At 44.5% G+C, this 25376-nt stretch overlaps 1 protein-coding gene across 1 annotated transcript in view; it reads right to left on the reverse strand.

Moving 5' to 3' along the window:
- Positions 1–21001: 21001 nt before the first annotated feature.
- fgf24 (fibroblast growth factor 24) overlaps positions 21002–25376 on the reverse strand; it is a 137833-nt gene continuing 133458 nt past the window's right edge. Inside the window, exon 5 of the mRNA XM_060837939.1 lies at positions 21002–24125. Coding sequence (XP_060693922.1) covers positions 23859–24125 — 267 coding nt within the window. The 3' untranslated portion in view covers positions 21002–23858. The remainder of the gene's footprint in view (positions 24126–25376) is intronic.

Here is a 25376-nt window from a genome sequence, read left to right on the forward strand (position 1 = left end):
TACATTCGGCTAAAACATGCATGAAATCCAACTGCCCTGAGAAACCTAAAGTGCATTATCCAGAGATGCATCTTCCAAGGAACAATGTCATGGTCATTCCATCAATGGCACACAAGCATGCCAATGTGATATCTACACTGTCTCAGCTTATAGACTCCAGTCAGATATGTGGTCAATTCAACATACCACATGGACACCCTCAACAAAGCTGAAGTCTTTATGTACAACCAAGTGGTATTTCTGAAAAGCAAAGTACAACTTTTACTATATGCTAAAGTTGATAAAGTGCATCTTACATGAGATGCATTCAGGAAGCTGGCACAGTGTGGTAATCCACAAAGATAAAATAACTGCATGCAATTGGTCCAATGTTGACATCATCCATCTGAAATGTCAATTTTGCTCCAAATATGGCACTGATATTAGGGAATAAAGTTCTGAAGATTAAAGTCGAAATGACAAATGTTAGTTAAATTGTCTCTTACATTTCCTTTTGATTTCAGCAATGATGACACGTTGTTATTTGTATAGTAATGATCATTCTTTACTTTTGATAGTTAACCTAATGGACAGAGGTCTTTTCTTTTTCAAATGATTTCTTTGAAACTTGGGTTTTTAAAAATCTTTTCACACACATGGATAGAGAGCGGGAGAGAGGGATATTAGGAGATGGACTTAGGAGAGCTAGAAGATGGCATGAAAAAGCCTTGGTGGGTCAGATTGAGGAAAACCCCAAGGCATTCTACACTTACGTGAGGAACAAGAGGATAGCCAGCTCTGATCTCCAGCATCTGCAATCCTCACTTTCTTCTGGCAAAATTGGAGTCAATAGGAGTTGGGGACACTATCTGCTGGCGGGAACCTAGTACAATGAAAGAAAGTTGCCCTTGTTGGAGTTCAATTGTCTTACTCCCAAGGACATTGCAGGAATTCATCAGGGTAATGTCCCAGACTGAAGCATCTTCAGCTGCTTCATCAATGACAGTCCCTCCTCATGTCAGAAGTGGGGCTATTTGTTGGTAATTATCCGTCATTCATAACTCCTCAGATATTGAAACTAAGGATACTGAACACTATAGGAACATAGGATTTAGAGGCAGGAATAACTTTTTCTAGTCTCCTCCACCATTTAACAAGATCTTAGCTGATCTAGTTGTGCTCTGAACCTCACTTTCCTATCAGCACAATCACGTCAATCAAATATTTAGCCAACAATGACTTGAATAAATTGTATAACCCACTGCTTTCTGGAGAAAAAAACGGTAAGAGCCAATGACTCTCGGTCTTATAGAGAGCCCCCTTATTCTTAAGCTGTGTCCCTCAAGTCTTGCCTCCCCAGCAGAGAAAGCACCCTCTTGTCAAGTTTCATCTGGGGGTGGGGCATTGGAGAAGCATAGACATATAGATAATAGGGACAGAAGTAGGCCATTCAGCCCTTCCAGCCTGCTCCGCCATTCAATATGGTCATCCACTTTCACCCTATTACCTGTAATATTTTTTGCCTTATGCTCCTATGAGTGGTAGATCAGGCTCTGCATAAAAAGAAACTTATCTCGCACATCTCCTTTAAATTTTCCACCCTCTCACCTTAAACCTTTGCTCCCAATTATTTGACATTTCCATCTTGGGTAAAAGACTCAGACTATCCAACCTATCCATGCCTCTCATAATTTTAAATGCTTCCATTAGGGTTCAGCCATTGATGCTTCAGCTAAACCAATCCAGGTTTATCCAACCTCTCCTTGTAGATGATACACTCCAATCCAGGCCAACATCACGGTAAGCTTCTTTTGCAACCTCTCCAAAGCCTCCACATCCTTCCATTAGTATGGAGACCAGAACTGCCCACAATGCTCGATATGTGTCCTAACTAAAGTTTTATACAGCTGCGGCACGACTTGCCAACTTTTATACTCAATGCCCTGACCGATGAAGGCAAGCTTGCCTTACGTCTTCTTTACCATCTTATCCACTTGTGTTGCCACTTTCAGGGGAGTTAAGGACTCTGTATATCTGCAGGCATCTCAATCTCCTCCTGGTTCTGTTCTCCAGTCTTGCCCACATGTGGCAGGAATCCTGGGAGTAGCTTCCCACAGCTTCAACTGATTTGATCCGTCCTTCCCAGTCACTAGGTCAAAATCCTGAACCTGCCGACCCACCGATGGGCAGTGCCCAAGGCAAAATTCAAACCCACAATTTTCTGGCTCAGAGGTGAGTGCACCGACAATTGAACTAGGCTCCCCTTTGTTAATGTGACTGCAGGATATCACTGTGATGGAGGTATGGCTGGCAGAGTGCTGTTGGCGCTGGCGGTGTATTAATTACCACTAGGAACTGGAAAGATATGTGTGGAATGATAACAAAGATGACAGATTATTTCTGCAGTGACTTCAAAGCACTCTGTGGTTTCTGACAGATCCCAGTACATCAGACCCATCACTTCAATGCCAAATGAATCTCAGAACAGCAGACCAACAATGGTCAGGAGCCTCACTAGTTTCTGTGTAACACAGCCACCCTCTTTACAATCTCTGTTGAGCTTCTGGGAAGCCCAGCGAGTAATTGCACTGCCCCTTCCCTGTCCTTCAGTCATCAAGGCATAGCAATCTACAGCATAGAAAAAGGGCTCTTCAGCCCATCATATCCATCCCAGTCAAAAACAACCACCTAACTTGTTCTAATCTCATCTAACTAATTTGAATTCTATTCTAAACTATTTTCCAATACTTGGCTCGTGGCTCTGTTTGCCTTGGCATCACAAGTTCACATCTAACTGCTTCTTCAATGTGGTGAGGGTTTCTACCTGTCCCATCCTTACAAGCACCGAGTTCCAGATTCCCACTACCCTCTGGGAAAAATCTTTTCCTCATATTCCCCCCCCTTATCTGAAAACCATACCTCCTGGTCATTGATTCCTCTATCAAAGGAAGAGGGCATCTTCCTGTCTACCCTGTCTAAGCTTTTGATAATTTTACACCTCGCAGCTGTGTCCCCTCTCAGTCTCCTCTACTCTAACAAAAACAATCCCAATCTGGCCAATCTCACTTCATCACTGAAACTGTCCATCAGCATAACTTCAGTATGGGATCCACACAAGACACTAACACTTCCGAGGCAGCATTTCCCATATCTTCAACCTAGAAGGACGTTTTCATTTTCTCAACCTTGAAGGACATTACAAACATAATGACAGGAGCTGCACCAGTGTAGAAAGATAAGATCTAACTTAGCTGAGCGAGCATTAAACACAACTATAGACAAGAGATATTAAGTGAGGACATTCAGGCCCTGGTTCATTAGATCTGATATCAATATGACACGGGACATAAATGTCCTCTAGGTGGAGGTAGTGAGAAGGCAAAATAATTGGGTGAGAAACACACCCCTTTCTCAGCAGCTCCACCATTAAGCGCTGCATGTGATCTAGATTTACCACAATGGAACCATGTTACCTCCATATCATTTACACATCACAACCATGTCCCCTGTCAACCTCCTCTATTCTAATGAAAACAACCTTGAAACTATACCTCCTAGTCATTACTCCAGGGCAAATGTCGAGTAATAGGGTAGGGAAATGGGTTTGGGTGGGATTCCCTTCAGAGGGTCGGTGTGGACTTGTGGGGCTGAAGGGCCTGTTTCCACACTTTTGGGATTCTATGAAATTCTATGACTCCTCTACCAAGGGGGAAAAGCTTCTTCCTGTCTACTCTGTCTATACTTCTCATAATTTTACACATGGCAACCAGGTCCCCTCTCGATCTCTACTCTCACGAAAACAATCCCAATCTGTTCAATCTCACTTCACACTGAAACTCTTCATCAACATGACCTCAGTGTGGGATCCACTTTCTCTCTTACTATTTTGGCACCCTGTTTGTTCCCTGAACTTCATAACTCTTCCAGGCCCAGAGTTTTTTATTCTTCCAACTTTGGCTTAACCATTTCCCTAAATGTAACTGTGAGATACCATATATATTTGCCAGAACTACTGTATCTTGACTTGTTGATATTGATAGTCATCTGAAGATGTTTTAAGGTTTGCTGGAATGCTATTTCTAAATTCTCCCTTAATCACGATTTCCCTTATACGTTGTTGATTGACTTTTGCGATCAAAACCACTGACTCCATGCCATTTATTTTCCTCTTGCAATTTCTATAAATATCTGATGAGTTTTCCTAAAGTTCTACATTTTAATTGATAAGCTTCAAGGACATGCTGATAAAAATCGAACATTGTTTGGTTATAAGCTGTTGCATTGTCAACAGAATGCTCTTCTTGAAAACTGGCAAACACATTTTCAGTCAGAAGTTCAGTAATTTTAAGGTCCAAACATCTTTTGTCTGCCTAATGACCTTTTCTGTTGAGGTTAAAAATTCCTGTGGATTTCAGCACTAAACCTCGATTTTTGGTTAAATTCGGAATAAGAATCATCCTTTTTCTTTCTTAATTCTAAGCTTTTAACTCTCAAGTCACGTTGCTTGATTTTTCTCTCTCTCATGGATCAATTTCAATTTCCATTGTTCTTGTGTTTTTATTCTCTTCTATTTCCATTGTGCTTTCTCATTCTCTTTCCTTTCCAATTCAAGTTTTTTTTTAATTTCCCATTCTCTCATCAAGCTCAGTTTTCCCTCCTTGCTGGATAATTTCTTTGAACACACAGAGCCAGAGAGATGTACAGCATGGAAACAGACTCTTCGGTCCAACTCATCCATGATGACCAGATATCCCAACCCAATCTAATCCCACCTGCCAGCAGCTGGCCCATATTCCTCCAAACCCTTCCTATTCATATACCCATCCAAATGCCTCTTAAATGTTGTAATTGTACCAGCCTCCACCAATTCAGACTCATTCCAGCTCATTCCAATCACATACCACCCTCTGCGTGAAAAGGTTGTCCCTTAGGTCTCTTTTATATCTTTCCTCTCTCACCTGAAACCTGTGCTCTCTATTTCTGGATTCCCCCACCCCAGGGAAAAGAATTTTCCTATTCACCCTATCCATGCCCCTCATGATTTTGTAAACCTCTATAAGGTCACCCCTCAGCCTCTAACGCTCCAGGGAAAACAGTCCCAGCCTGTACAGCCTCTCCCTGTAGCTCAAATCCTCCAACCCTGGCAATATCCTTTTTCTAAACCCTTTCAAGTTTCGATAGGAAGGAGATCAGAATTGCACAAAAAATTCCAATAGTGGCCTAACCAATGTCTGTACAGCTGCAACATGACCTCCCAACTCCTATACTCAATACTCTGACCAATAAAGGAAAGCATACCAAATGGCTTTTTCACTATCCTGTCTACCTGTGACTCCACTTTCAAGAAGCTATGAACCTGCACTCCAAGGTCTCTTTGTTCAGCAACATTCCCTAGGACCTTACCATTGAGTGTGTAAGTTCCTGCTAAGGTTTGCTTTCCCAAAATCTGCACCTCACATTTATCTATAGTGAGAGGTATTGACAGGGCAAAAAAGAGCGGGCAAAATCTTGGCAGATATACTGGAGGAAGCTGTGATGTTAGGCGATTTGGCAGGAAGAATAGAGAAGCTAAATGTTATTAAAATGGTGTGTATTCAAGGCTGAGGTAGGCAGACTTTTAATCAGTAAGGGAATCAAGGGGTATGTTACCTTCCTGTCTGTTTTTGCGTCATTCCCAAACTTGGCTGTACAGTCACTTTCCACATCTAAGTCATTAATATCTATTGTAAAAAATTCTGGCTCCAGCACTGATCCCTGTGGCAGTTCACTGGTTGCCAGGCTGAAAATGGCCCCCTTATCCCAATTCCCATTGTATTATTTAGCCAATCCCTAATGTATACTGATATGCTCCCTCCAACACCATAAGCTCTTATTTTGTTAGGCAGCTTAACGTGTGTTTCTTTATCAAGCGCTTTCTGAAAATCCAAATATGTGACTTGCCCTGCTTCCCCTTTATCTATCCTGTTTGTTATCTTCTCAAAGAATTATAGTATATTTATCAGACATGATTTCATCTTCATGAAGCCATGCTAATTTTTCACGTTTTAAATAAATCATGAGGTATATTGACAAGTTTAATAGCTAAGTTCATTTTCCAGATTAGGGAAATCCAAAATTAGAAGGCACTGGTTTAAGGTGAGATGGGAAAGATTTAAAAGGGACACAAGGGGCAGTTTTTTTCATTCAGATGGTGGTGCATGTATGGAATGCGATGCCAGAGGAAGTGGTAGAGTGTACAATTGTAACATTTGAAAGATATCTGGACAGGTGTAAGAAACAGAAAATGTTTAGAGGGATAAGGACCAAACGCAGACAAATGGAACTAGTCATCTTTGGGATATGTGGTTGGCATGGACGAGTTGGGCTGAAGGGTTGTTTCCATGCAGTATGATTCTATGACTCTAATAGACTAACATATTCTCAATAACAAAAGCAAAGCTAACTGGAATATTGTTACATTTTTTTTGTTTCCTTCCCTTTTAAATAAAAGAGCTGCATTGGTAGGTTTCCAATCCTCTGGGACTTTTCCAGAATCAAAGAATTCCTGGAAGATTGCTCAGTGTTTCCTCTACCTCTGTGGCAACATTGTTTAATATCCCAGGATGCATCCCATCAGGTCCAGGGGACCTATCTGTATTTAGGCCTTTAGTTTCCCTTCCACTTTTCCTCCAGTGATAGTTATTATATTTGCTTCTTCTCCTGCTGTGAGGTATTTTGTAATAATGTAAGAAGATTGAGGCATTTGATATGAAAGATGGTAACTCCAACAGTGCAGCTACTTCAATGCAGTACATTGAATAATTGACTTTCTGACTCATAAGACCATAAGAAATGGGGGCAGGAGTAGACCATTTGGCTCCTTGAGTCTTATTCCGTATTCAATAGGACCATGGCTGATCTGACATTCTGCATGTCCACTTCCCTGCATTTACCCCGTAAACCTTGATTCCTCGACTGATCAGGAACCTGTCTCTCTCAGCCTTAAATACACACAAGAGCTCTGCCCTCACAGCTTTCCACGAGAACTTCCAAAAATTCACAACCTTCTGAGAGAAGAAATTCCTCCTTACTTCAGTTGGTGCCCCTTTATTCTGTGATGATGCCCTCTGGTCTTAGACTCCCCCATGAGGAGAAAGCATTCTCTGAGTATTTACCCTGTCAAGCCCCTTAAGAATCCTACAGGTTTCAATGAGATCACCTCCCATTCTTCTAAACTCCAGAGGGTAGAGTCCCAACCAGATAACCCTTCACTAATAAAACAATCCCTCCATACCATTTGGCCCATCTAGTCCACATCGACCCTCCAAAGAGCATCCCAACCAGACCCACCCTATCCCTGCTTTTCCCATGGCTAATCAACCTAACCTGCTCTTCCATGGACACTATGGGCAATTTAGCATTGCCAACCCACTTCTCCTGTGCCTCCCATTCTTCTAAACTCCAGAGGGTAGAGTCCCAACCAGATAACCCTTCACTAATAAAACAATCCCTCCATACCAAGGATCATCTGAGTGAATCTTCTCTGTACTTGAAACAATATCTTTCCCTAAATAAGGGGACCAAAACAGTTCAGAGTACTCCAGATGTGGTATGACCAGCACCTTGTACGATTGCAATCAGATTTCCCTACTGTTATACTCCTACTCCTTTGAAATAAGGGCCAACATTCCATTAGCCTTCCTGATGATCTGCTACACCTGTGTACTAGCTTTCTGTGTTTTATGCACAATATCCTCCCAATCCTTTTGAGTTGCAGCTTTAATTTTTCAAATGCGTGAGATTCAAACAGTGAATGAAAAATAAAAAATGGAGAATGACTGTTGTTGGGCTTAGACTGACAGGGTTCAGACAGACGGCATGGACAATCCGAGTTTATTGGTTAAAATAAATGTTGTGGTAGTTAACTCTATGACAAAAGGCAGTGGTCAGCTTTAATTGCTCATCGACGTGGATACAACCAGGGCGTCAAAGCAGAATTGTTTGCAGCTGTCGCTTGTGTGTATTTTAGATAGATGTATTTATGTAGACTTTTTAAATATTATTCAAATGCAAAACATTAAAACACTGATCCCTGCGGCACTCCACTAGTTGCAGGTTATCATCCTGAAAATGCCCCCCCTTATCCCAGCTCTCTGTCTTCTATTAGTTAGCCAACCCTCTTTCTATTAAGTAACTTAATGTGTCACATCTTATCAAATGTGTTTTGAAAATCCAACTATCTGACTTCCATGGCTTCCCCATTGTTCTTCCTGCCTGTTCCCCCCTCGAGGAATTCTGGTAATTTTTTCAATTTGATTTCCTTTGCATGAAGCCATGCTTCCGATCAATCCTGGTAAAAGTACATTGTCTTGTAATATTAACTCCATTTCAGTTTCCACAGTAGCTGTTTGACCGTCTGAATTTGTATGACAGTATTCTCCTGCTTCAATCTTGGCAACCACTTCCCTGCTGTTTGAGGAGTGCCCTGGAAAGTGGATGTTCACCTCAGAAGCTAAGGATGGGGCTTTGGTTTACACCTCATCTGAAAAGCAAGAATGGATTATTTGCCAGGAACAGGACTTGAACCTACAGTCATCTGCTTTGTGGGAACCTACTGAGATCTATAAGGTAGTGAAAGCATTTTGATCCTCAAAGTCCATGTAGTAAGAATCATCATAGAATCCCCATTCGGCCCATCTAGTCCACATCGACCCTCTAAAGAGCATCCCACCCAGACCCACCCTATCCCTGCTTTTCCCATGGCTAATCCACCTAACCTGCTCATCCATGGACACTATGGGCAATTTAGCATTGCCAACCCACTTCTCCTGTGCATCTTTGGACTGTGGGAGGAACCCAGAGCACCCGGAGCAAACCCACACAGACACTGGGAGAATGTGCAAACTCCACACAGACGGTCGAACCGGGTCCCTGGCGCTGTGAGGCAGTAGTGCTAACCACTGAGCCACTATGCCCACCCTGTCCCCTCCAAAATAAAAATGAACATGCCTAAGCAATTGTGAATGTTCTAGCTGTACCAGCACAGCTACAGATCATTGAACCAGCTAGATTTAACGGTGTAAAAGCTGGAGGAACATTTGCAGGAGACTGTTATGTTCCTGTCATTTCAGATTCCAGGCAGAGATGCGGTTGCACTGACAGATTTTCGAAACACGAAAGAGGTAGATGGTTCTAGGAGATTCCCCTGAGCACGGAAGGAACAGTGGGAATGCTTCTCCAGAGAAATGTTGACTTTGTACGTAATCTTTATCTCCATGGAGGCCTGACTGAATCAGCTTCTTCCAAACATTTGAGGACTGGATGCCCTAACTGTCATACACCGAGAGTGGACAGGTAGACAATCCTCCATCTGAAATTCCGAAATCTGAAAAGCTCCAAAGTCTGAAGATTTTTTTGTGAAGGTTTTTTTCTCATTAAGAAGGTTGTTTGACGTGCAAACCGTTAACCCAAGTCAACACCCACTCGATGCATGTCACTCAGATGCGACGTGTGGGGACGTGGCCCATCACCAGTAGGCCTTGATTCTCTCTCATGACCTCGTTTTACTCAATGTGTCTGCTCTTCCAGCAAGATTTTTTAAAATGCCACCATTAAACTGTCACTTATTCCGAAATTTGAAAAATTCTGAATTCCGAAAACCAGCATTTCGGGTAAAGGATTGTGTATAATTGGATTTCCCATTTCACAACTTGCTCCTGCTGCCGCTCCATCCCTCCACACTTCTTCCCAAATTCCAACCCATCTGAACCAGTGACTCCTCTGATTCCACCACCACCACCCCCAATCCACCACCCCATCCAAGTGTCAAATGCTCTGCATTTGTTGGATTTCAATGGAGACAACACTTCAATAGAAGTGCATCATTGGCTGTAAAAAGATTTGGAACATCTTGAGGCTTTGGCGGGTACTATTGTGAATTCTTGTCAAGGGAAAGCGAATGACAATTGATTAAAACAAAAGGTAATTGAGGACAAAAACAGAAATTGCTGGGAAAGCTCAGCACGTCTGGCAGCAGCTGCGGAGAGAAATCAGAGTTAACGTATCGGGTTGAGTGACCCTTTCTCAGACCTGAAACATTAGCTCTGATTTCTTTCCACAGATGCTGCCAGACCTGTTGAACGTTTCTGCCAATTTCTGTTTTTGATTCCAATTTACAGTATCTGCAGTTCTTTCATTTTCTAATTGAGGACAACTGTTCACCACACACCTGAAATACAGTGCAGAAATACATCAAAACAGAATGGGAACATAGCATACACTCTGGGAGGAATTAGTAAGAATTTACAAGTGAATGTCTGGAAATAATTTGAAAATATTTGCAAATGCTGGCATGACCTAAACTCCGTGGCAGAACATGATAGTGTACTTTTTGTAGAAAGTTCTCTGCGCTTGGAGGTCAGAAATATTTGAAGCAGTTTCTCATTTATTTTCCCAAAGAATGCTGTCTCAAGGGCACTCAGGTCAAGACTTTGTGTGAGAAATGTGAGTTTAATTAATTGCCCAACACATTTCTCCTCCTGTGTAATCTGTGCTGTGAATTTCATGGCTGTCATTGAAGAGTTGGAAGGAGCAGATTGTTATGATGCTGGTATTAATGCTTTGATGGCTCATTGCATTCACTGTTTCCAAATGGCTGCTTGGTCTTGCCCCTCCCAATCTCTGTAGCCTCCTGTCCTATCACTCTCCCAGATATTTACACCAACATCCCCTCCAAGCTACCTGGCTGCACATAGCTCTTTCCATGCCAGTCAGTGTGCCAATACGTTGATCTCTAGTTTCGGAAGTTGCTGTCACGCACAGCCCTCTTAGAATCCCTACAGAGTGGAAACAGGCCTCCAAAGAGTAACCCACCCAGACCCATTCCCCCTACCATATTATTTACATTTATCCTTAATTAATGAACCTAACCTGAACACATCCCTGAACACTGTGGGTAATTTAGCATTGCCAATTTACCTAACCTGCACATCTCTGGATTATGGGAGGAAACCTGCGCAGACATGGGGAGAATGCGCAAACTCCACACACACAGTTGCCAGAGGCTGGAATCAAACCCAGGTCCCTGGTGCTGTGAGGCAGCAGTGCTAACCACTGAGCTAGTGCAAGTGGAGTTACCCTGCGAAGAAAAATTAGTGGGATTGGTACTGGTTCTGGTCTCCTTCAGTCACTTCACCATTGGCAATTGTGCCAAATTAGCTCCGGAATTTACAGAATCGCAGACCATTTGGTTTCTCCTGACTGTGCTGGCTCTCCCCTAAAGCTATTCACCTGGTGCCATTGCCCTGTTATCTGTCTCTTATGCTGCACAATCTCCCTGTGCAGATAATAATCTGCTCCCACCTTAAATGCCTCAATTTAATCTGTCTCCACACACTCTCACTCATGGCTTTTAAGTCTCTTTACCTTCCCAAAGAGTTTCTTTTAAACCTATGTTGTTCAAAGTGAGGGTGAGCTTGGCCAGATGAAACAGAGTCGATCAGGACAGAGCAAGGTGGGGCAGGGTGGGGCAGGGTGGATCAGGGTGGATCAGGGTGGGTCAGGGTGGGTCAGGGTGGGCAGAGTGAGGCAGGGTGGGGCAGTGTGGATCAGGGTGGGGCAGGGTAGGGTGGGGCAGAGTGGGGCAGGGTGGGACAGGGTGGATCAGGGTGGATCAGAGTGGGTCAGGGTGGGGCAGGGTGGATCAGGGTGGGGCAGGGTGGATCAGGGTGAATCAGGGTGAATCAGGGTGGGCAGAGTGAGGCAGGGTGGGGCTGTGTGGATCAGGGTGGGGCGCAGTGGAGCATGGTGGGGCAGGGTGGGGCAGTGTGGATCAGGGTGGGGCAGTGTGGATCAGGGTGGGGCAGGGTGGGGCGCAGTGGAGCATGGTGGGGCAGGGTGGGGCAGTGTGGATCAGGGTGGGGGCAGTGTGGATCAGGGTGAGGCAGGGTAGATCAGGGTGGGGCAGGGTGGGGCAATGTGGATCAGGGTGGGGCAGGGTAGATCAGGGTGGGGCAGGGTGGGGCAATGTGGATCAGGGTGGGGCAGGGTGGATCAGGATGGGGCAGGGTGGGGCAATGTGGATCAGGGTGGGGCAGGGTGGGGCAATGTGGATCAGGGTGGGGCAGGGTGGATCAGGGTGGGGCAGGGTGGATCAGGGTGGGGCAGGGTGGATGAGGGTGGGGCAGGGTAGGGCAATGTGGATCAGGGTGGGGCAGGGTAGATCAGGATGGGGCAGAGTGGGGCAGGTTGGATCAGGGTGGGGCAGGGTGGATCAGGGTGGGGCATGGTGGGGTAGGGTGGTTCGGGGGGGCAGAGTGCATCAGAGGGGATCACGGTGGATCAGGGTGGGGCAGGGTGGGGCAGGGTGGGTCAGGGTTGGCAAGATGGGGCAGGGTGGATCAGGGTGAGGCAGTGTGGATCAAGGAGGGGCAGGGTGCGGTAGGGTGAATCATGGTGGATCAGGGTAGATCAGTGTGGGGCAGGGTGGGTCAGGGTGGTTCAGGGTGGGGCAGGTTGGATCAGGGTGGATCAGGGTGGGAAATGGTGGGGCAGGGTGGATCAGGGTGGGGCAGTGTGGATCAAGGTGGATCAGGGTGGGGCAGGGTGGATCATGGTGGAGCAGGGTGGGGCAGGGTGGATCAGGGTGGGGCAGGGTGGATCAGGGTGGGGCAGGGTGGGGCAGGGTGGATTTGGGTGGATCAGGGTGGGGCAGGATGGGGCAGGGTGGATTGGGTGGATCAGGGTGGGGCAGGGTGTATTGGGTGGGGCAGGTAGTGGTGGGATATGGACTATTGTGGCCTTTTTTCCAGGAAGAAGCGGAGAGACCTCGTTCCGCCCCGATGAGGGAATGGACGTGTAAAGGGATCGCAGGAGGCTTTTGGAGAGCGCAAACTGGGACATTTTGTAAACGACGTAGTGCATCAGAAGAATTGCAGATGTAAGTGGGGAGGGACTCTACAACGGGTGAAAAAAAAATCGAGTCGAGAAAGGAAGAAACAAACTCCGTGGGGCAGGAACAAACAGAAACAATGGATCTACCAGGGCTGCCCGGTTTGTGAAGTTTGGGGTGAAGGCAGCAGTGCGCCGTGTGGGTTCGGGCGATTTTGAGCTGGGTGGCTGTTGGGGATGAGATGTGCTTGGTGACAGTCTTGGACACAGTGGCCTGGTGTTCCATGGTGGGGTGGGGGGTGGGGGGGGGTGTCATTGTCTGGGACGAGATACAAGAAGGTGTCTGCGGGTTGGCACACAGCCTCCACCATGTACATGGGCTGTACACCAGACAGCAACAATACCACCCTTGTTGGAAGAGAAAGTCAGGACTGGATCTGAGAGCACATGTGCAGTCATCAGTTGGAGCTGGACTAAAATGGAGAAGGAGGATGTGGGCAGGGGCATTAAGGTGACTGATGTCACACCAACAGTAAGTGGAAAGAAGTGAGTAATCCAGTAATATTCATAATATTCTACAATATACAATATTGGATCTATACCCAGCAAGCTGTGTTTGTAAGATATAACAGTGTGTTGTGTTATAATATACAAAGGCCTGTAATTTTCAGTTGTACAGAAAATGATGGGACATGCTGTTGAGGCTTTGCATTGTGCAGTCCTCAGATCAGAATGTCCATGTATTGCTCCTTTTTCAACAAAACGAAAGCTTAGGTCAACATAAAATCAGGAAGTACTGGGGAAACGTAGTCGGTCTGACAGCATCTGTGGAGGGAGAAATGCAGTTAATGTTTCGAGTCCAGTGTCACTCACCTTCAAAATATGCATGACGGCCTTTCCTTGGCGATCCTTGATCAATCAGAATCTTAATTCCCTGATTTGAATGGAAGCAAAAGCTTGGTGGTTAACCGTTACCTGGTGCATTCTCCCTCGCGTTGCCTGGACCAATAGAGGAGGTAATGGCCTAGTGGGCCTATCACTAAGTTATAAATCCAGAGACCCAGGAAATGTTCTGGGGACCTAGGCTCAAATCCCGCCATGGTAAATAGTGGATTTTGGAATCAATATAAATCTGGAATTAAGAGTCTGATGATGACCCCAAATTCGTTACCAGCTGTGGAACATCCCATCTCATTCACTGATGTCCTTTAGGGAAGGAAAATACTTGTTCACAGCAAATGACTCTGAACTACCCACTGGGTAATTAAGAATGGCCTAATCAGGGATGCCCACCATCCTACAAATGAAAGAAAAATCAGAATTTATTTGCCAATTTATCAGCAACCTCTCTGCATGGACTAGAAATTGAGGTGTGCTGAAAATGTGTTGCTGGTTAAAGCACAGCAGGTTAGGCAGCATCCAAGGAATAGGAAATTCGACGTTTCGGGCATAAGCCTTTCCTGATGAAGGGCTTATGCCTGAAACGTCGAATTTCCTATTCCTTGGATGCTGCCTAACCTGCTGTGCTTTAACCAGCAACACATTTTCAGCTGTGATCTCCAGCATCTGCAGACCTCATTTTTTACCCCTAGAAATTGGGGTGTTCCCATTGTGATTTGCTACTCTTGCGAATTTGTCTTGATGAATGCAAGAAGAACACTTTTGACAGCGTGTCTCTTTTTTATTCAGCAATACAAGCATTCAAAATATAAAGGGATGTTCACGTGCTGCTTCTCAAACCGTGTTGAATCCGTTGGGTTTTTCACTGCTGTGTGGATCATGTAGTGTTCCTCATTGATAACGCTGATGAACACGACATGGTTATGCAGGTCAGGACACAGTGCCACTTGTCGTGGGAATCAACAGTGTGTGTCCACATACCCACACACACACACATACCCACACACACACACATAAACAGACACACACCTTATCATACAGGGGAGATATACACTGTAACATAGAGTTACGGAACACACAAAAATTTATGCCTACAAACAGATGTTGTGCTAAAGTGTAGACCTTGCAATACAATGTATATTATTTTATGTACAAATATGCTATACAAGTATTGGTTTCCTCTGGGTGCTCCAGTTTCCTCCCATGGTCCAAAGATGTGCAGGTTAGGTGGGTTGGCCATGGGAAGTGAAAGGTTAAAAAAAGGATAGGGTAACAGTGGAGGTCTGGGTGGGATCCTGTTCAGAGGGTTGGTGTGGACTCGATGGGTTGAATGGCCTGCTTCCTAACTGTAAGGATTCTATGTAACATTGTGTTATATTATATTCACAAAAGTGCTATACTTTTCAAGTGGATGAGAAATTATAAATCAGTGTGTTGTTATTGCAACAAGATTTTTGGAATGTTAGAATCAGTAACCATGGTAATTTACAAATGCAGGAATGAGACAACCAGTAACACATGGTGTGTTATAATACCCATAACACACAGAGTGTTATTAATTAATGCTGACAATCTTAAACAGTGCTACTCAAGAACAGTTGATGAATGTAAGGTATAATTAGAGTACTGAGGGAGGTTTGAGAATCTTAAACCAGAGGCAGACTATTGCCAGTCTGTGGAAGCAATTCCCCCTTTAAATCCATTCCATGAAGGTTTGCTCTGATGAGCTGCCTACAGATGAAGTGTCTTTCTTGAATGATTATTCCACATCTTCCTCATTAGTCATGCCTTGAATATAACAACTTCCAAATATTTATGCAATATTAATTCCTTTACAAGGAACATTATTCTATAGATTGGCTTTGATCTAACTGAATGTCAGAAATCTCAAGGGGCCATGTTCTAACTAGGTAAAAACAATGACTGCAGATGCTGGAAACCAGATTGTGGATTAGTGGTGCTGGAAAAACACAGCAGTTCAGGCAGCATCCGAGGAGCAGGAAAATCGATGTTTTGGGCAACAGCCATTCATCATTCCTGATGAAGGGCTTTTGCCCAAAATGTCGATTTTACTGCACATCTAATCCAGAGCCATGTTCTGACTGAATGATCGACAGTCTTCAGGGGCTGTCGTCGAACTGAATGATAAGGAGTTGAGTGTCAGAGTAGGGATGTTTTGCTGCAGTTATACAGGGCCTTGGTGGTCTACACCTTGAGTACTGTGTGCAGTTTTGGTCTCCTAATCTGAGGAAGGATATTCCCGCTATTGAGGGTGTCCAGCGAAGGTTCACCAGACTGATTCCCGGGATGGCAGGACTGACATTGGAGGAAAGACTGGAGTGACTCATCTTATAGTCGCTGGAATTTAAATGAATGAGGGGGGGAGGAACAAATGATAATTATAGCACAGGAACAGGCCCTTCGGCCCTCCAAGCCTGTGCTGATCCTCATGCCCTAACTAAACTAACAAACAAACCTCCTGCCCTTATTCAGTCTGCATCCCTCTATTCCCTCCCTATTTATGGAACAATCCAGATGCCTCTTAAATGTCACCAATGTGCCTGCTTCCACCACCTCTTCTGGCAGCGCGTTCCAGTCTTCAACCACTCTCTGCGTGAAAAACCTCCCTCATACATCACTATTAGGCTTACCCCCCTTGAACCTGTGTCACCGAGTAATTGAAACTTCAACCCTGGAGAAAAGCCTCTGACTATCCACCCTATCTGTGCCTCTCATAATTTTGTAGACCTCTTTCAGGTCTCCTCTTAGTCTTTCCAGTGAAAACAATCCTAGTCTTTTTAACCCTTCCCCCACAGCCAATGCCCTCAAGACCAGGCAGTATCCTGGTGAACCTTCTCTGCATTCTCTCACCGAAATATATAAAACCCTGATGAGACTGGACAGGCTAGATGTGGGAAGAATGTTCCCGATGTTGGGGAAGTCCGGAACCAGGGGTCCCAACCTCAGAGTAAGGAGTCAGCCATTTAGGACTGAAATGAGGAAGAATTTCTTTGCTCAGAGAGCTGTGAACCTGTGAACTGGGGCCAGTTCATTAGATATATTCAAGAGAGAACTGGATGTGGCCCTTCCGGCTAAAGGGATCAAGGGATATGGGGAGAAAGTGGGAATGGGAAACTGAAATAGCATGATCTGTGTTTCTATGAACAGACTTGAGAGGCCATGATCTAACTAAATGATGAACAGTTTATTGTGGAGGCAATTGCCTCATGGGTTTATTGCTGGACTATTAATGCAGAAAATCAGTAATGACCTAGGGAGCCAGGTTGAAGTTTCGCCATGGCTGATACTAGAATTTGAATACAGTGAAGAATCTGAAATAAGGAAAAGCCCATCTGGGTCACTAATGTCCTTCAGGGAAGGACACTACCATCTTCATCTGGTCTGGCCTTCGTGTGACTCCAGGCCCAGAGCAATGTGATTGACTGTTAATTGCCCTCTGGGCAATTAGAGAGGGGCAATAAATACTGACCCAATGAGACATCCACATCTCGAGAATGAATATTTTTAAAATGTCTCATGGGTCCATGATGTCAGAGGCAGGTTCTTTACTCAGAGAGTGGTAAGGGTGTGGAATGCCCTACCTGCTAATGTAGTCAACTATTTTGGAGATTTAAACAATCCTTAGATAAACACATGGATGATTTGGGGATAGTGTAAGGGGACGAGCTGAGAATAGTTCACAGACCGGCACAACGTTGAGGGCCGAAGGGCCTGTTCTGCGCTGTATTGTTCTATGTTCTATGATCTAACTGAATGATGAACAGACTGGTGTTGCTGCCTGTCCTGGGAATGTGCCTCCAGCACTTCCCTTTACTTTGAAAAAATGAGGACTGCAAATTCTGGAGTTCTGAGTCGAGAGTGTGTTGCTGGAAAAGCACAGCTAATCAGGCAGCATCCGAGGAGCAGGAGAATCGATATTTTGGCCATAAGCCCTTCATTCAGAATGAGGCTTGTGGACTGGGGCTGAGAGATAAATGGGAGGGAGTGGAGGGGGTAGCTGAGAAAGCGATAGATGGATGAAGGTGAGGGAGAAGGTGATAGGTCAGAGGGGGCGGGGGTGATGGATAGGTCCGGAGGGAAGTGTCGAGCTGGGACCTGGATACTGTTGGGGGTGGGGAAATGAGGGAGCTGTTGAAATCCACATTGATCCCATTGGTTGCTGGGTCCCAAGGCAGAATATGCAGTGTTCTTCCTCCGGATGGTAACGGTTTGGCGATTGAGGAGGCCCAGGACCTGCCTGTCCTTGACGGAGTGGGAGGAGGAGTTGAAGTGTTCAGCCACGGGGCGGTGGGGTTGGTGGGTGTGGGTGTCCCAGAGATGTTCTCTGAAACAATCTGCAAGAAGGTGTCCTGTCTCCCCGATGTAGATCCCAGATGTAGATTCCCTTTACTTTGCTCCACTCCCAACATGAAAACAGTGTTCAACAGGGCAACTGTTAAGTGCAGCTTCTCAGACCTAATACTCTATGAATTGCAAGGACAAAAATATTTTGAAACTGGTCTCAATCAAGGTGCATGACCATCAGGTGCATGTGATGACTGAACTAAAAAATGAAATGCTATTTGCTGGTGATTATATTTGCAAACCCAGCAAAATAAATGGGTCTAATTATTGGTGCGTTCCAAGCTGGTGCTGGGTTGGAGTTGGTGCCCACGATCCTATTAATGAAAAAAGAATCTGAATTGACTTCCAGGTAATCAGTGCCCTCTCTGCATAGAACGTGAATTGTTTCCCCGATGTGCTGGTACAGCATTAGTCAGCACTTTAGCCTCTGAGTCAGAACATTGTGGTTTTAAGTTACCCTGTGAAAGCCCAGCGTAGAAAGAAGGGAGTGCCACACTGCTGTGATTGAAGTGCGGGGAGGATACCTCATAGAGCGATGTAAAGAACTGCAAAACAGTGTCTTGGTTAAGGATTATACTTCGACCAACATATGAAATCAGACTACCTGGTCATTATCCCATTGCTCTTTGCAAGGTCTGGCACTGGAAAAGCCACAGCAGGTCAGGCAGCATCCAAGGAGCAAGAGAGTCAATGTTTAGGGCAGGACCTTTCTTCAGGACCTGATGAAGAGTTATGCCCGAAACATTGATTCTCTTGCTCCTTGGATACTGCCTGACCTGCTGAGGCTTCTCCGGTGCCACACTTTATCAACTCTGACTCTCCAACATTCTGCAGTCCTCACTTTCTCGTATTTGCAAGGTCTTGCTGTGTGCATATTGGGTGCTGCACATCAGGGTGGCTTGAAGGTCTGAAAAGATGTTACGGAATTGCAAAGTCTTTTATTTCCTTTCACATTTTGCCCTGTTGAGGGAAGGATGATAGAAATCAACCAGGGTGGCATGGTGACTCAATGGTTAGCTCTGCTGCCTCACAGCTCCAGGGACCTGGGTTTGAACTCACTCTCAGGTGACTGTCTGTGCATTCTCCGTGTCTCCATGGGTTTCCTTTGGGTTCTCCGGTTTCCTCCCACAGTCCACTGTTGAAGAAAGGTGGTAAGGACAAGCCAGGGAACTATAGACCGGTGAGCCAGACATCGGTGTTGGGCAAGCTGTTGAAGGGAATCCTGAGGGACAGGATGTACATGTATTTGGAAAGGCAAGGACTGATTAGGGATAGTCAACATGGCTTTGTGCATGGGAAATCATGTCTCACAGTTTTTTGAAGAAGTAACAAAGAGGATTGATGAGGGCAGAGCAGTAGATGTGATCTATATGGACTTCAGTAAGGCGTTCAACAAGGTTCCCCCATGGGAGACTGGTTAGCAAGGTTAGGTCTCACAGAATACAGGGAGAACTAGCCATTTGGATACAGAACTGGCCCAAAGGTGGAAGACAGAGGGTGGTGGTAGAGGGTTGTTTTTCAGACTGGAGGCCTGTAACCAGTGGAGTGCCACAAGGATCGGTGCTGGGTCCTCTACGTTTTGTCATTTACATAAATGATTTGGATACGAGCATAAGAGATACAGTTAGTAAGTTTGCAGATGACACCAAAATTGGAGATGTATTGGACAGTGAAGAAGATTATCTCAAATTACAACAGGATCTGGACCAGATAGGCCAATGGGCTGAGAAGTGGCAGATGGAGTTTACTTCAGATAAATGCGAGGTGCTGCATTTTGGAAGGCAAATCTTAGCAGGACTTATACACTTAATGGTAAGGTCCTAGGGAGTGCTGAAAAACAAAGAGACCTTGGAGTGCAAGTTCATAGCTCCTTGAAAATGGAATCGCAGGTAGATAGGATAGTGAAGAAGGCATTTGGCATGCTTTCCTTTATTGGTCAGAATATTGAGTACAGGAGTTGGGAGGTCATGTTGTACCTGTACAGGACATTGGTTAGGACATTGTTGGAATATTGTGTGCAATTCTGGTCTCCTTCCTATCGGAAAGATGTTGTCAAACTTGAAAGGGTTCAGAAAAGATTTACAAGGATGTTGCCAGAGTTGGAGGATTTGAGCTATAGGGAGAGGCTGAACAGGCTGGGGCTGTTTTCCCTGGAGCGTCGGAGGCTGAGGGCTGACCTTATAGGGGTTTACAAAATCATGAGGGGCATGGATAGGATAAATAGACAAAGTCTTTTCCCTGGGGTCAGGGAGTCCAGAACTAGAGGGCATAGGTTTAGGGTGAGAGGGGAAAGATATAAAAGAGACCCAAGGGGCAACTTTTTCACACAGAAGGTGGTATGTGTATGGAATGAACTGCCAGAGGAAGTGGTGGAGGCTGGTACATTTAAAAGGCATTTGGGTGGGTATATGAATAGGAAGGGTTTGGTGGGACTAGATTGTGTTGAGATACCTGGTCGGCATGGATGGATTGGACCGAAGGGCCTGCTTCCATGCTGTACGTGTCTATGACTCTATGTGTAGTTAGGTGGGTTAGCCATGGGAAATGCAGAGTGATAGGGTAGGGGATGGGAGTGGGTGGGATGGTCTTTGAAGGGTCAGTGTGTACTCGATGGGCTGAATGGTCTGGTTCCACGCTGTAGAGATTCTATGATTCAGAATCCCTCTTGGAAATAATACACTTGGAAAGGTTTTCACCAAGAATAAATAAAGATTAGAGTAACAAAGCGGAGGTCCCCTGCACTGGTTAAAATCCCTGTACTCAGGAGAGTAGAGGTTAAAATTTTGAGACAAGTTCAGTGGGGTGGTGGGAGTGAGTTGTTGTAGGATAACCAACCACAAGGAAACTTTTGCGTTTCTCAGTCCAAAAAGCATGAAACAGCACATCAGGGTTTTTCCATGTAATCCTCATTCTTTAATCATGAGGCCACATTAATCTCCTGACATTTTATTTCAGGTACAGATGCAATAAATAGCGATCCTTATAATAGTCATAGAAATTATTTTCATACACTTTACATTGTATATAAATGAATCAAGCTGCCACTGGAAACTGTTTTCCAAGCCATGGTTTTTGAATGATGACTGAGATGGTAAACTTGAGGGTGATCCAGCCTGGTGGTTCCAATGATAGCAAGCCACAGCATGACTCTATCAGTTCAATTCCAAACCCACCAGTTCAAATGCTTTCATTGTTTGTTTTCCTGTGTCCTTAATAGAAGTGCTGACCATTGCATCAGTTCTCAAACCAAAATAACTCCCTTAATACATCAGTGTCCATTTTTATGCCTCTTTTTATGCTGACATCAGAAATGAACCTTTTAAGCTGCTGGTTTTCAGTACTTTTAATAGTACTTTTAAGCACTACCATTATTTCCTCAGGGGTTCTTCACCGCATCTGTGTAGAATAGCATAAGACCAACAGGTCTAGAACTTATCAACAGTTGGCCTCCATTTTGGGATGGCCTTTTGTCATAACCAAATGGTGACCGAGCAGCAGCTCTGCGTTCAGGTTCTGGGCCCGGGGCTCTCCACTTCTTTCTGCTTTCTTTGTTTTTTTCTTCTTACTTCTGCTCTTTTCTTTTGCTCTTTTATTTAACTCTTTGAAAGATTTTCTCAGAGTCTTCGGCAGGGTGAGAGCAGCTTGGCCTCCTGAGGATGTGAGGCAGCGGTAACAACAGAGACAACAACAATGGCAGCTTGTTCCAGTGATCGGTAGACCATACCCCTGAGGAATCTCCAGGCCAGGGCTTTAAATTCTGGACTTGCTCATTTCCTGTCAGATAGGGACTTTAAGATCTGGATATTGTTCTTTTTCTTTTGGCTCTGTTTCTTGAATTCCTTCTCTTGTTTTATTTTACATTCTGGCTTTGTATTTTAAGATGGCGACTTTGTACACTTTTCATTGTACTCCTGTACTTGAATACAATAAAATCTAATTCTAGTTTTGAAGATACAGCAACAAGAATCTGCTACTTTTCATACTGTAACCTTTCTAGCAATCACCATTTATTGGACACCTTCCCAGTTAGCCCATTGATCACCTTCGGAACATGCCTAGAGTACAGACTGTTCTTGAGGCTTATTCCCAAGATCTCTTCAGTGGAATCTTCCCTCCAGACAGCTCAGCCATGTTGATCACACAGTAATATTTCGGTATCCTGGCTGGCATTATTTCCATGGGAAAACGTTTTCCTCTGAGAACAGTTGGTCAGTCGTTCCACTGACTCATTACCAATCCTTCCATTACAAGTGGTCCCAAAACATGTGATCGCCTGCTGTATTTGCAGAGGACCTTTGTCAGACGAAAGGTTCTTTGTGAAGTTTAAAATTACACACAGGATTGACTATACCTTTTCCTTGAACCCCACTATTCCACAGCTTCAGCATAACTGGGCAAACTTGAAATTAGTTGTCAATATGAACGGATTTTTAAAAAATCTCAAGTTCAAGAGTCATTAACAAAACTCGAAAGATAAGCAATAATGTCTTGCTCTTAACCCAGCCTTGATTTATCATTGATCACATTAATGTAAATAATAATAATTGAAAGGAGATAATATGACTAAAATGAAAATTGTACATATTTTTACAGACACTGTACAATTTATTTTCCTGAATTAAATCTAAACGCTAATCAAAGAGAAGAGGGTCAAAAAAGAACGGGGACCATTTCAGCAGCGTAGACCAGAGACAAAATGTTCGACAGGGACCCGTGTATCGGTTTTTTGTCTTTGGGAATCCTCAGTGAAGGGTCAGAGTGCAGGACACTGTCAAGCTGGGAAAGAAGGCATGCACAAAGTGGTCATTTGATGATGTGAGGTTTGGCTTTAAAGATCCTCAAGAGGAAGGAAAAAAAGGCTAATGGTTGAAGGAAGGTCAAAAAGAAGCAATCAAACCATCCTGAGGCAGATTGAAGGGGAAACTTAGTGTTGTTACCTGGCCATCTCTTTGTGAGTTGACACTGTGGGGGTGGGGGTGGGGGTGGGGATGTGGGGGGGCGGGTAGGTAACAGGAGGGAGAGGGAGTTGGATTTCAGCCAACACATTTCATCACTTGTGGGATAAAAGTCTTTCATAAATGTCAAATTGCTTTTAATGCTACCAGTGTTGCAAACAGTTCGTCACCTCAGAACTTTACAGATCAACACACACTCCCAGCAGAAAATAACATCCCGTGTGGAAGGATGCAGTTTAGAATTGCATTACTGGGTTGTTTTCACAGTTCAAGTGAGCACAGTCTATATATGATGTATATAAAAAATGATGAGCCAATGCACCTCTGCCCCCAACCCCACCCTTACCCATAAACTCCAGCCAGCACTGTGTGCCTCTCTCTGGATGCTAGCATTCAAATCTGGATCCAAACCAAAAGCCACAGAAAATAAGACTTTTTTCTTATGATTTCTGTCAAGCTTTTAAACTGCAGCCTAGCTGCAGGCCAACGAGAGGGGCCTATTGTTTTCAGGATCCTGATGAGAAATGGCCATTTTATAAATAACCCTTATACACACACACACACACACACACACACACACACACACACTCACAGACACACAGACAGACAGACAGACAGACACACACACGTACACGCACACACACACACGCCCAGTTTCCCGTTAAATATAGGTCAATTCAGAGCAGTTCCTTTCATGAGTATAAAAATAAAGTATCTTTAGTTTTCAAAAAAAACCCCAAACACAAATATTTATCCGAGGCAGCCAGCAGGCTGATAGAGGTCCCCTAGGTCCTAGCTGGTCTTATGGTGTCGAGCTCGTTTTGTCCTTTTAGTGACTGTGGTGTATTTGAAAGGTCTATGGTGCTCCCCTTTGTCTTTGGGGGGTCTTTTCATGAAATGCACCTCCCTCTGGTTTTGCTCAGTTTTCGATCCTTTCCTGGTCCGTCCTTTCCTGGTGAAGCCCAGGTACCAGCCCTTGTACTTGGCAGACATCAGAGCAGTGTAGTTATTCTCCAGGACCTCCTCCACAAACACACACTCCCGGCTCTTCCCATTGAGCTAGAGAAGGACAATTAAAAAAAAAAGTCATATATGATATTCCTCGAATCCCTACATTGCAGAAAGAGGTGATTCGGCAGTCTGCTCCAACCCTCCAAAGAGCACCCCACCCAGACCCATCCCTATAACCCCACTTTCGCTAAACCACCTAGTCTGCACATGCCAGAACACAATGAGCAATTTTCCATGGCCATTCCACCAAACCTGTACATCTTTGGACTCTGTGAGGAAACCAGAGCAAACCCACACAGACACAGGGGAAATGTCGCCCCCAAGGCTGGAAGCAAACCCAGATGCCTGGCATTTTGAGACAGCATTGTTAATTACTGAGCTATTGTACCGCCCAAGTATTGATTACGCCAACCTACGAAAGAATATTCAGAGTCTGTTGAGGAAAGGAAAATATTAAGTTATTTTTCCCTGGAGGGTTAGAAGCTAAGGGGTGACCTTGTAGAGGTATGTAAAATCATGAGGGGCATGGGTAGGGTGAAAACAGTCAACATCTTTTCCCTGGGGTAGGGGAATCCAAAATGAGAGGGCATAGGTTTAAAGTGGAAGGGGAAAGATATAAAAGGGACCTAAGGGGAAACTTTTTCACACAGAGGGTGGTGGGTATATGCAATGAGCTGCCAGAGGAACTGGTGGAGGTGGGTACAATTACAACAATTAAAAGGCATCTGGATGTGTACATGAATACAATAGGTTTAGAGGGATATAGGCCAAATGTTGGCAAATGGGACTAAATTTGGTTAGGATATCTGGTCAGTTTGGACAAATTGGACTGAAGGGTTTGTTTCCCTGTTGTACATCTCTGGAACTCTATGAGTACAATTGAAGAAATATAGTGTAATTTTATCTTGCTATAAGACTACAAAAGAGAAAGATTATGTGACATTGAATGACTTCCTGTGATTGTGCATACAGGGTTTTATTACCATAGCAGACGGTCACAACTAACCTCTGAAACAAGATCACATCACAGACGGCTGGAAAATTAAAATGGTCATTGGTCCTCGAAGGCAACAAAACTTTCGTAAACCAATACAGAGGGGGTTGGAGAAACTCAGCAAGTCTGGTAGCATCTGTGGAGAGGGATATTACGAGTCTCATATGACTCTTCTTCTGGAACTAAAGAGGTTCTGAAGAAGGTCCTAAAGTTGAGAGTAAATTTATTCCATACCCTCTCAAGTTTAACAACGGCCTTCCTATAGAAGGCTGACCAGAATTGAACTCAGTATTCTAAAGGTGGCC

Source organism: Hemiscyllium ocellatum, chromosome 1 (genome assembly GCF_020745735.1).
Source record: "Hemiscyllium ocellatum isolate sHemOce1 chromosome 1, sHemOce1.pat.X.cur, whole genome shotgun sequence".
Classification (NCBI taxonomy): domain Eukaryota; kingdom Metazoa; phylum Chordata; class Chondrichthyes; order Orectolobiformes; family Hemiscylliidae; genus Hemiscyllium; species Hemiscyllium ocellatum.